The sequence below is a fragment of the Mauremys reevesii genome, linkage group 8 (assembly GCF_016161935.1).
Source record: "Mauremys reevesii isolate NIE-2019 linkage group 8, ASM1616193v1, whole genome shotgun sequence".
NCBI classification, from domain to species: domain Eukaryota; kingdom Metazoa; phylum Chordata; order Testudines; family Geoemydidae; genus Mauremys; species Mauremys reevesii.
Window position 1 is genome coordinate 98890866 of NC_052630.1, and position 13070 is coordinate 98903935.

Consider the following 13070-nt stretch of genomic DNA (forward strand, 5'->3'; position numbering starts at 1 on the left):
GGACCTAGACAAATTGAAGGATTGGGCCAAAAGAAATCTGATGAGGTTCAGCAAGGACAGGTGCAGAGTCCTGCACTTGGAATGGAAGAATCCTATGCTCTGCTACAGACTAGGGACCTAGTGGCTAGGCAGCAGTTCTGCAGAAAAGGACTTTGGGGTTACAGTGGACGAGAAGCTGGATATGAGTCAACAGTGTGCCCTTGTTACCAAGAAGGCTAATGGCATTTGGGGCTATATAAGTAGCAGCATTGGCAGCAGATCGAGGGATGTGATCATTCCCCTCTATTCGACATTGGTGAGGCCTCATCTGGAGTACTATGTCCAGTTTTGGGCTCCACACTACAAGAAGGATGTGGAAAAATTGGAAAGAGTCCAGCGGAGGGCAACAAAAATGATTAGGGGGCTGCAGCACATGATTTATGAGGAGAGGCTGTGGGAACTAGGATTATTTAGTCTGCAGAAGAGAAGAATGAGGGGGGATTTGATAGCTGCTTTCAACTACCTGAAAGGGGGTTCCAAAGAGGATGGATCTCGACTGTTCTCGGTGGTACCAGGTGACAGAACAAGGAGTAATGGTCTCAAGTTGCAGTGGGGGAGGTTTAGGTTAGAGATTAGGAAAAACTTTTTCACTAGGAGGGTGGTAAAGCACGAGAATGGGTTACCTAGGGAGGTGGTGGAATCTCTCCTTCCTTAGAGATTGTTAAGGTCAGGCTTGACGAAACCCTGGCTGGGATGATTTAGTTGGGGATTGGTCCTGCTTTGCGCAGGGTGTTGGACTAGATGACCTCCTGAGGTCCCTTCCAACCCTCAGATTCTATGATTCTGTGATTTAGGCACCCAAATAAAAGTGGCCTCATTTTTGGAGGCATTGAGCACCAGTGACTCCTATAGGACCTCATTTTCCACTAGCTTGCATCTTGTGTAGCTATTTAAACCTGTGCAAAGTGAGTGTGCAACAAAACCAGATCTGAATTCCCCATTCCCTCAAACCATGAAACCACCTTACACACATTTTGCATAGCTGGGCATGAATGTGCAAGGTGCCAAGCAGTGGTGATTCAGGGCCATTGACTTATATGTGAGCTACCAGTGCGCTACATCTCTGAAAATCAGTCCACTTTTATTTAGATGTCTAACTTTAGATACCCAAGTTTGAAATTTTTGCCATATATTTAAAAAATATTTGTATCATACTTTACATTACTAAAGATTCAATAATTTTAAAAATCTTATTTATTTTTAATCATATAAGCTTTTTGTTTACTTTTTTATATTTCTGCTGGCTATGAGAATTAAAGCAGAATAGTCATCTTCATTCTTATTTACTATCATCCTTTCCAGAGTGAAATCCTGTTCTTCCTGAAGTCAATGATAAAGTACCCTGTCAATTTCACTGCCAGGTCCTTATGCCCTAGAACACTGCTACAGTGCTTTGCTTACAAATGTTGTAGGGGGAGAGTTTATTTGTTTACAAAAAATCCAGTGGGATTTTTTTTAATTCATGCAAATATTTTATGGAACCTAATGTCAATAGAAGTATGATGTTTGCCAAATCTAAATTTGGGTCAGATTTAGCCTGAGTGCTTCTTTACCTTTCAAAATGTTTTTTGTTCTATTTCTTCTTTGCCATGTTTCCTGAAACCTGATGTAATAAAGATAATGGGAGTCACTCTGCTGATTAATTTGAGGCATGATTTAGCTTAGAAGATTAATGTCTTGTTGCTATAACTCTTCTGGATGGAAATAGCTGTCAGATGGAAATATTAGTCATTTTTATAGGCAGGTACAATTTGAGCTAAGTGGCCTGTTAACCAATAAGTGAAAACAAATAAAATGACTGCAAAGCCTCAAGCTTACATTACTGCACAGAATTTCAGTTCCTTGGGCGACATTTTGCTCTGAGAGTTGCAGAGATGTAACTTAGAGCAAACTTGAACCCTGAGTATCTTTAGCAAAAATAGTCTAACCAATTTACTGCAAAGCAGGTGGGGCTGAGGGTGACATGAGAGGGAAGAGGTCAGCTTTTATATTTCTGGCTTTACATCTAGGTATGTGTGATGGTTCTCGGGGTACCCAAGACTGTGAGTCATCTCCTTACCCCGTCTCCAGCATGAGGCTGTCTTGCCTGTGGTAGCCTTCTGATATCACCAGCCTGTTAGTCACTAAGCACTCTCTTCTGGGCTATGCCGGCCCTTTCTTTACATCACAGGTTAACAAGAGGTGCGCCCGAGTCCCTTGATGCATTCCCCTGTGATACCCAGCCCCTGATGCTGGCTACTCACAACAATCCCCAATCCTCTGTTCCCACAGGAGCAGTGTACCCCAGTTTGCCAGTTTTACCCAAATCACCACTCCTGTATAAAGCACAGCACTTGTGAGCACTTATAATAAAACAAGAGAAGGTTTATTTAAGAGAAAAATAGAGGCTCCACTAGAAACAAGAGGGAATGATGGAAATAAATGGTTACAATATAAAACAAAATCATTAAAACACGAACTTGGCCATATATTTATTACCTTTCCTTTCCAATAAAGTAGATTCCCCATTCTCCCCCCACCCCCAAGTTCAGTCTGTTGCAGAGCTGACTGGCTTCCCAGGAACCAAGATCCAGTCTTTCCTGAAACACCCTTGTTCAAGCTGTCTCCTCAGTGAATGGATGCACAGTGTCTATCTTCACCCTGTGATATATTGAACCAGTCTTCTGTGTTTATTCAAAAACATGTTGTTCTCCAGTCTGTTACAACATTCCCTTTTCATCTCGTTGGTTTTGATCGTTTGCAGTTATCTTTGATGGTTTTTCATTGACTGTTTGGAGAGGGGCAAGGGTTGATAATTGAGCTTTGCGTTACATCACTGGCTAATCATGGATGGGTTGAATTCCCTCCTGCTTGAATGGGTCATCACTGAGACAGATGGTTTCCTGGTGACTAACTCTTACTCCAGTACCATATAAGGTATATTTTTCAATATAGTTATTTTATTCCTTAAATACTACTCGTCCACATATCTCACAATGATTATGAATATTGATAAATTACAAGATTTCTATAAAGACCTCACATGCTGCCCTTCAAGGATCAATACCATGAAAGCAGTGTATTAGATGCAGTGAGTTTGTCAGGAGTTGCTTGTAAAGAACAATGAATGCTTTGCCCATTGGCAGCAATGGGCCTCTGTGTCACAGTACGATAGGGCGATATCGTTAGAATCTTTAATGGATGAACTCCTTCTGGCACGGGACAAAGATCAGGGTTTTATGCTGATTTTATTAGATTTCTCAACTGATCTTGCTGGGGTAGATGGTCTTCAGTAGCTCCATTCCTTCCTTTTTGAGAGAGTTCAGAGTCCAGTGACAAAGTTTCTGAAGACAGGCAAATCACTCATATTTAGATAGGGAGCTGGAATTAGAAACCTTATCATTAAGCTGCAAAAACACAGGCCTCTAACACCTGAGCTAAAGAAAAGTTCCTCTAATTTTTATTCTCTATATAGGCCAGATACTAGAGCGGGACATTGCACTCGCTGATAAACACAAAGCCAGTATCTTACAGTCCTGCATCACGTCCTTTTAGCTCCTTTCTTATTCAGCCTTTGTGAGTGAGGTCCCAGGGGAGGCTGGGAGGTGTCATAGGTGTCAGTACCCATCAGCATCTTCATCACACTCTGACCTGCCTCTTCTTTCTACTAGGTCTGGATAGTGTAGTTTTCCTGCTTTCCCAGCAGCTGCCTAAGATGAGGACCTAGATAAGAATGAGAGGGCAGAAACTCTTGCAAGAGATGATGGAAATGATAGTGGTTCATAGAGTGATGAGTCAAGAATCTATGGAGTTCTTCTTCTGCCATTGGTACTGGACTATATATTGGAAGTTTAAAAAATGGGGTTTCTCCATGAACTTGATCAGAGTACATCTCGCAGAAATCACAGCATTCTACTACAAGGTGGACGAGTTCTTGATCTTTGCCCACCCGACCACCAAATGTATTCTCAAGGGCCTTTGTAATCTTTACCCCAAAATACAAGACCCTGCTCCATCATGAGACCTCAATCTAGTGGTGTTGAACCACCAGCGACTTGTTCACTTCTCCACCTCTCGCCGAAGGTGGCCTTCCTTGTCGCTATCACATCCTCCAGATGAGTGGGCGGACTGGGGATCCTCATGGCACACATCCTATATGCAACATTTTTCAAAAACAAAGTTACTTTAAGACCACATCCCAAGTTCTTACTTAAGGCTGCTTACTCATTCCATCTGAGTCAGCCCATTCATCTCCTGTTGTTCTTCCCCAAATGTCATGGGAATAAATGAGAAGCAGTGCTCCACACCCTAGAGGTCTGAAGAGCGCTAGCTTTTTACATTGAAAGGACAAAGACTTGCAGAAAATCACCAAAATTATTTCTCTCCATCACTTCTGCTGGTGGCACCTGATTCAGGTGATGTAAATGAACATACATCGGTCTGCTCTGCTTTGGATCATTATCGAGCAGAACCCGTCATCGGCATGGACACATCTCCTCTGGAATGGTGGTTGAAGCATGAAGGGACACATGAATCTTTAGTGCATCTGGCACATAAATATCTTGCGGAGCCGGCTACAACAATGCCATGCAAATGCCTGTCCTCACTTTCAGGTGACATTTTATACCAGAAGTGGGCAGCTTTATCCCCTGCAAATTGTAACTAAACTTGTTTGTCTGAGCGGGTACTGAGTAGACTTGTAGGCTCTAAAGTTTTACATTGTTTTATTTTTGAATGCAGGTTTTTTTTGTATGTAATTCTACATTTGTAAGTTCAACTTCCATGGTAAAGAAATTGCACTACCATACTTGTATTGGGGAATTGAAAAATACTATTTTTTTTTATTTTTGCAGTGCAAATATTTGGAATAAAAAATAAATATAAAGTGATCACTTTACTCTTTGTATTCTGTGTTGTAATTGAAATCAATATATATGAAAATGTAGAAAACGGCCAAAAATATGTAAATAAATGGTATTACTGTTTAACAGCGCGATTGATTTTTTTAATCGCTTGACAGCACCAGTTAACAACAGCTACCACCCCCACTGGGACCTGCACACACTCCACCAGAGCACTTTCTGCCTCAATAGTCTTCCTCAACAATGACCCCATTATGGACATCTGCAAAGCAGCAACATGGGCCTCAGCCCATGCATTCACACAACATTGTGCCACAGAGCAGCATTCATCATCAGACGCTCTATTCGGACTTATGGTTTTATCATCTGCCACGACCGCAACGCCGAAGCCCCTTCCTTCCACCAAGGGGCACTGCTGTACTGTCACCTAAAATGGAGCACCCACAGGAACACTCCTTGAAGAAGAAGAAGAGGTGGTTCCTCACCCAGTGCAGTAACAGCTTCTTCGAGATGGTTGTCTCTGTGAGTTCTCCTCTATCCTTCCTCTTCCCCTCTACAAAGGAACCCGAGCCAGGTTTATTGTCAAACGAAGCACAGTAATTGTTTCCTATAGACTCTACAGGACATACTACGAATATGTGCCCCCTGGCAATGGACACAGCTCAGTCAGTGGTGGGACACTCCACTGCCCCCTAGGGACCTATTTTTATACAGTTACAGGATAGATTACTTATCCCTACTGATGTATTGAGGTGCAGCCCTTTGTCTTATTAGGGTGCTGTCTCCCCCTTTGATCATGTTGTTTCAAACAGATCTATCCATCATGTTGTCCTTTTGACCCTGTCTTTAAGATGCACCTGCCTGTTCCTTGTTATCTCTGTGGAGTGTTCTGATGCTATCTTGGCACAAGTTCCTCTTATTAGCACTTATGTGTAGATGCACCTGCTTCTAGCAACCTTCTTCTTGCCAACTTCTGTGAGTGGGGCCTGCCTGTGGCTCACAGCCCAGCTTTTGCTTAGCAATGCCTGGAAGTACTTTGGTTCAGGCTTCAGGCCTCAGACTGGGCCTTTGATACAAGAGTTTGTTTCAGGGCCTCATCTTACTACACTCACTACAGGTTGCACTTGGATTCCTAAGAGACAGCAGTGTTTCATACTTTAACTAAGAGGTTGTGGCCTGATCATGGAATTACCTCTGTTCCTACTGGTATTTAGGTGTGGTAACACCAGGCAGTTTTCTACAACCATGCTGACATCTGCAAGGCTTCTGGCCAGCTCCATGTATTTACAGACATTTTTATTGAGCCTTTATTTTGCCAGCACTTAACTAGAACATTATTTAGAAATCTATGGGAATTAAAGAGGAGGGCACGTAACACTCAGAAACCAAAAAAGATTTGGTAGAAAGATTTCTTAACACATTACGAAGGAAAAAATTAAAATGTGTTAAGGGCTAAAACATCTTCAAACATCTTCTCAGACTGTTCTTACTGTGTAGTGTCCAGAAGTACATGTTACATCACAAATGGTACAGTGCTGTGTAAAGTTAATAGATGTACATTTTGAGCCTGAGCCTTTGAGGTGCTGAGTATAACTCCCTCTGAAACTAGACAAGTGCCAGACAATATTTAAAGGTCAAGAGTCAAATTCACCCCTCGGTTACTCCATGTTATTACTCTATAAGTCTCTGGAGGTGCCCTCAGGGATCTATTCTCTCCTCCAAGCGCCATGTTCTTCTGCCTGGTTAGTGATGTGTTGTGTCCAAACACAGTAAATAAACCATAGTGTAAATAAAACATTCTGTCATAAATGCAGTGTGATATGATAGGTTGGCTGACACCTTAGCCATTGGGAATAAATCCAAAGCATTCAAGAACACTTACTTTAAATCCAGTGGGAATCTTTCAAACTTCTTTGAAAACGAAGCATTTTCACTTATTTTAGAAATGACATCTGGGTATAGGATTTCAACATTTTAACTTGTATAAAAAGATTATCTATCTGTAAGACGTTGACAGAACGCATACACGTTGTTCATTGCTGTGATTTTTTTTTAATATGATTTTGAGTAAAGCTTGCTGTATGTCCTTGAAAGAAGCATTGTTTTCTTAAGACAAGAAACTAAAAACATGTAAATTAGGTGGTGCGCTTGCATCTGATTCAAGGTAATTTGTTTGTGTGGAATCTAATGAATTCATTTATAGATCATTAGGAGAAGAGTTTTAGGCCTTCGCAAGGAAACGTTTTACTAGTCAAAGGTAGAGCTCTGCATGGATACAAAATTTGTATCCGCATCCGATCTGCGATTCACAAAAATTGTCCTCGGATATCCACAATCTGCAGATATAAAGTGGATATCTGTGGATTTTGGGGCTCTACTAACACCTCCATAGTTACCGCGCACCAGTGTTGTAGGGCTGTGCCAAGCCCTCATCTCTCAACCACCCACCCATTTCTCCCCAGGGACCTCCTGTCTCGCTGCCCGCTCCGCCCCTGCCATACCTCCTTCCCTGTTCCGGGCAGGGAGGCTACAATTGTGGGCCCTTGTGTGCAGTGCTGCCCTCCCCGTGGGGGACTTGGACACCCCTACGCAGCCATGGCGGCTCTAACGCACGCAGACCCGGCCAGGAAAGACAGCGGCAACAGCTACTCTCCTCACAGCACCTGCCATTGCCACCCACTAGTTTAAAGTACAATTACATCTTTTTCAAAATGGTGCTTGGCTCACTGCGCAGGAGCACACGGTTGCGCTCCCTTCTAGGAAATGTACAGAATGTGTATTGAATCCCCAGGGTGTAGGTTCTAGGGGATGCATGTTCAAATTATCCAACAACAAAGAAGTGTCATCAGAGCAGAATCCTTTGTTTCTTCAGGTAGGTCTAAAATTGTTTTGAGAACTGAGCCTGGTCTACGCTACAGAGTTAGGTCATCACAAGGCAGCTGACATGGACCAACTATGTAAGTATCTACACTAAAATTTACTTCCCGCCGTCATAACTCGCCTGCTACACCCACTTAATAACTCCACCGGAGGCTTAGAGTCAATATCAATGTAGTTAGGTTGACACAGTGTTAGTGTAGATACTGTGTTGCTTACATCAACTGTTGCTGGCTTTCAGAAGCTGACTCACAATGCCCCACATTGACAGCTGAATAGGTGCAAGCACTCCTGGTGAGAACGTGCACCACTGACACAAGGAGCAAAGTGTAGAAAAACAATGTACACCTCTACCCCAATATAATGCTGTCCTATATAATGTGAATTCGGATATAACGCGGTAAAGCAGCGCTCTGGGGGATAAGGCTGCTTTACCTCGTTATATCCGAATTCGTCTTACCGTAAGCGGTTCCTCTGCACCTGTGTTACTTGCTGCGGCCCTTCCCAGGGTTCCCCCCATGCCAGCTCATCTCTGTTCCGCCTACTCCCATGAGCACGGCACAGCTCTGCTTTTCCCCACTCCCTCCCAGGCTTGCCGTGCCAATCAGCTGTTTGGCGCGGCAAGCCTGGGAGGGAGGGAGGGAGGAGAAGCGGAGCTGAGCGGCATGCTCCTGGGAGGAGGCAGAGGTGAGTTGGGGCAGGGGAGCCGCAGCAAATAAGGGGGGAGGGCGCAAAGGAACCGCGCTCCGCCCTAGCTCACCTCCGCTCCGCCGCCGCCTCCTCCCAGGAGCACGCCGCTCAGCTCAGCTTCTCCTCCCTCCCTCCCAGGCTTGCCACGCCAAACAGCTGATTGGCGCAGCAAGCCTGGGAGCGAGGGGGAGGAGCGGAGCTGCGGTGTGCTCATGGGAGGAGGCAGAATGGAGGTGAACTGAGGCAGGGCCTGAGAAGGGCCGCAGCAAGTAACGGGGGGTACAGAGGAACCGCTCCCTGCTCCAGCTCATCTCCGCCTCCTCCCCTGAGCCCGCTGCCACCGCTCCGCTTCTCCCCTCCCCCTTCCAGGCTTGACAGGCCAAACAGCTGATTGGTGCGGCAAGCCTGGAAGGGAGGGAGAAGCAGAGCGGTGGCGGCGCGCTCAGAGGGGAGGCAGAGCAGTGGTGAGCTGGGGCATGAAGCAGTTCCTCTCCCTACCCTGATGTAACGCGGTCTCACCTATAACACAGTGAGAATTTTCAGCTCCCGATTACCGCGTTGTATCGGGGTAAAGGTGTAATTACTGCAGTGGCTGAATGCTGACGTAAGTTAGGTTGACTTAATTTTGTAGTGTATACGTGGCCTCACTCTACTCATAGGTGAACTCGTCAGACATTAACGGGATCCTGGTCACCACTTTGGGGGAGGGATACAGTCTGCACGATTCAGCAATAATTCTATTTGCTAGCAGTTCCTGGAGATTATATTGTACATCCTTTATCTCGGATACAGCAATTTTCCGAGAATTCTTCTGAAAAAGTTGTGGATCTTGTAATCGAATATTATAAGGTTTGAGAATATTGCCTATCTTAGTACTATCAGCGAGATGCAAGAACAAGGCACTTGGGAAATTCCAGTAAGTCTCTCCCAAAGCGTCAGCCTGGCCATCCTATTAACTATTAATCATCCAATGAAAAAATATGTTGCTGGTAGGAATCAGCTGTACACACACAGAATACAAGAAAAAAGAGTTAAAATAAACTGCAACATAATAATAAATAAATAATAAAATAACCTGCATAATAAAAGAGGAAAAAAATCATGTTAGTAAAGAGCAAACATAAATCAAACCCCAGGTGTTAATTTCACCTTACAGGCTAGGAAATGTGTCTGCCTCAAAATACATCATTTTGAATAATTTTTGCATTTTGAAAAATCAGCCTGAACTCAAGGAAGGGCCTTTGTTTAGACTAATTTCCTCATCTACAAATCAAATGTGCTGTTTATTTATTTAAGGCAATTTGCACAATAAAATGAACCCCTGCTTAACAGATATTCATGGAATAATGTAATTGACATTTCTGTGGGAGAGAAGAGCGGGCTGTTTATAATTAACTTAAATTATCAAGAGTGAATCAGCCTTGGGGGTTCTTTGTGAATCAGAAGCTGAAGGAATCAAGCCCCATGTTGTTAAAGGGAGAGCAATTTAAGTAAACTAAATAGAAGTAAAAACTTGGGTAGAATCCTGGCTCTTTTTTGGCAAATGGATGAAAAAGTAATTTTTTTATGCTGGGGTTGGGTGAAACTTTGCTGAAGCTGTTGGGTGTACCAGATGCCCTTCATTCACAATAAATGTAAGACGTAATTAAGCGCCTTTATGGAATAGACAGCTGAAACAAGAGCCACCACCCAAAACACAGGCCACTTACAAGGCCAGTTAGGAATCTGAGCTATGTGAGAGAGGAGTTTTACTGGGGTCTGAATGCAAACACAGGGGACTCAATATTTTTTGTTGCAGCTGTGTGTGCACGTGCGTGCATGTTTAAGGATACGTGTACTCTGCGAATAAACTGTGTTCTTAAGTCAGGTTAGTTAATCTGTGTTAACAGCAGCACTAACCTAAATTGAAAGCCAAATTGCCATGCCTTCTCTGCTAGGTTAACCTGAATTAGCTAATGTAGGTTACCTAACCTGACTTGAGAACGCAGTGTAGATGTACCCAAAGAGAAGCAAGAGAAACACTACAATGTACACAGAAGGCAACAGGAAACCCCAGAGATAATCAGAGAAACACTTGTAGTGTGACTCTGAAAAAAGCTAGAGAGCTTTTGGGTAGAGTGCTGGCTAAAAAGAGGCTTGAAACTGTGAACAAAGAAACGGTCTCCTGCTATTTGATCCCTCCTGCATTCAGGGACAAAAGATTTAGTGTACGTGTTTTGTAAATAAACAGGATTGCATCAAAGAAATACCTGACTTCGCCTCAGTTTCTCCTCCTAATGGAAACAATCCACAAGACCTCGAATGCTGGCTAACAACTCATGTCAAAAGAGGTAAAATTATTTTGGTTAGCCTGTATTCTGTGGGAGCTGCTGGATGCTCAATTCTTTTGAAAATCACAATTCTTCAGGTACATACGAATTTAGAAACCTGACTTAAAGGATCTTCTCTCTCGCTCTCATTTTTTATTTTTTTTTATTCTTGGGTTGTTTATATGTGCATGCCACAACCACACTCCCAAGCCCCACCTGGAATGCCCCTCTGCAGCTCAGTGGGTTGAGGTGCTGCAGAGAGTGAATTTCATTGATTTGGGGAGCTAAAATGAAGGCTCAGCATAACTTTCCCTTCTACGAGATTTGGGTTTTGGGACAATACACACACTGTCTAAAGCCAAGATTTGATCCATGAAATCTGACCACCATTAAACATCATCTTCCAACCCATAACTCTTAGTCTTGTTCCTACTCCTAAAATTTAGCTGTTGGGATTGCACAAGTGCATTTTCCATCAATGCACTCATTGAAAATCAAGGAAATTGAGTAGTTAAGCTCATATTAACATCCACGGCAATTTCAGCACATGCTTTACTGTATAAACTTCATAAAACATCACACTCCTAGACTCCTCAGCTCCACAACAAACTCCATTTCAATTCCACCACATACCAAGCCAGAAGGCACTTTAGATGTTTTAAATGTAGATATTCAGTCTAAATTTATTCAGTTACTACAGATGGTCCCCTATGTACCACACTAAATAATTCCTCAGTCCTTGTAGTTGACCATCATCAGATACTTGCAGACTGTTATCATGTCTGCTCATTGCTGCATTAGACATCCCTTAGTCAAGCTATACATATGAGCTAATCTTTCACTAAATCCCATTTCCCCCCAATTTGATACGTTTCTTTGCTTTTTTTTTTTTTACAGGTTTTTAGCCAGTATTTAGTCCACATGACAGCTTTCCTACTCTAGTCAAGATGATTCAGTTTTTCAGTATGAGTTCATGAAAAATCAGTTCAAATACTCTACTAAAACCTTAAATATTACATCTTCTGCATTCTCTTTTCTAACAAATTGTATAAAAATAAAATAATAGCAATCGCAAATTAAGCATCATTTATTTGTCCAGAGGCATTGAATTTGTGATTCAGTTCTGGGTTATTTTTGTCGTATCTTGTACCGTATATTGTGATCCCTTCTGAATAGTAGTTTACATAGGGTGACCAGACAGCAAATGTGAAAAATTGGGACAGGGAGTGGGGGGTAATAGGAGCCTATATTAAAAAAAAAAAAGACTCAAAAATCGGGACTGTCCCTATAAAATGGGGACATCTGGTCACCCTAAGTTTACATCTATTATATATTCTTCTCTTTAGGGGGCAGAGCCTCAGTTGGTGTAAATGCAGTTCCACTGACTGATTTATACAAGCAGAAGTGGCCACAGAAATTGTGTTAATTTTCCTAAAATGTATAAAATGAAACTACTGAATTCATCTTTTTGTTCTGTTCCCACAATGTTTAAAATATTTAAAAAATGTGACTGGGAAACTTTATTGGTACATTAACTTTGTATACAAAGTATTCAGATAATAAAATAGAATCTATCATAATTCATATACTTTAAAATGTTGCATTGCTGCCTTATATATGTTTGGTAATTTACCTTTTAATCAACAGCTGATCTACAGTTGGAATTGGGTTTAATGTTTATAAGTATTTATTTCAATATTCTTTGGCACTACTGACAATACATTATCTATTTTCTCTGTCCTGCTATAGGGCCACTCAGATCAAGACCTATTCCTGGGATAATGCACAAGTCATTGTGGTTGGAAACAAGTGTGACATGGAGGATGAAAGAATCATTCCTCTGGAAAAGGGTAAACATCTGGCTGATCAGTTAGGTATGTGTTAAAGCTTTCCTTCTTTTCTCTTTATAATGTGTCCTTTTTTACTTGTACATGAAAAAGTTCTTCCAACAGCATAATATCAGTGCTGCAAAGATGATAATGGTCTAGTTAAATATTATATACCACTCCGCTGAGTAGTACAGTGTCATTTTCAGAATTTAAAGTTGCTTTTATACTCGATTTATTTATTTATTTATTTTTGCAATTTATCAGAGATTATAAATTGTTCTTTAGAGTGGAGCAAAAAACCCAAGAATTCCTTAATGCCAGCTAGCAAGGGGGATATAGGAGTGTCCTGGTTCTGGTATGTACCTTAATGTTCACCAAAGAAGCTAATGTGAGGACTTAAATGAAAGCCAGGGTCACATTGGTCATTAATATCGTAGTGAACTGTATGTACAGATACTATATAAGGAATTATGTGTTTATACGGC

General features: G+C 42.1%; 1 protein-coding gene across 6 annotated transcripts in view; it reads left to right on the plus strand.

The window, feature by feature from the left end:
* RAB3B (RAB3B, member RAS oncogene family) overlaps positions 1 to 13070 on the plus strand; it is a 131041-nt gene that overhangs the window by 111185 nt on the left and 6786 nt on the right. For all 6 annotated transcript variants that reach the window (XM_039484590.1, XM_039484586.1, XM_039484588.1 and 3 more), the window contains one exon: positions 12506 to 12630. In XM_039484590.1, the coding sequence (XP_039340524.1) occupies positions 12506 to 12630 (125 nt within the window). The remainder of the gene's footprint in view (positions 1 to 12505; positions 12631 to 13070) is intronic.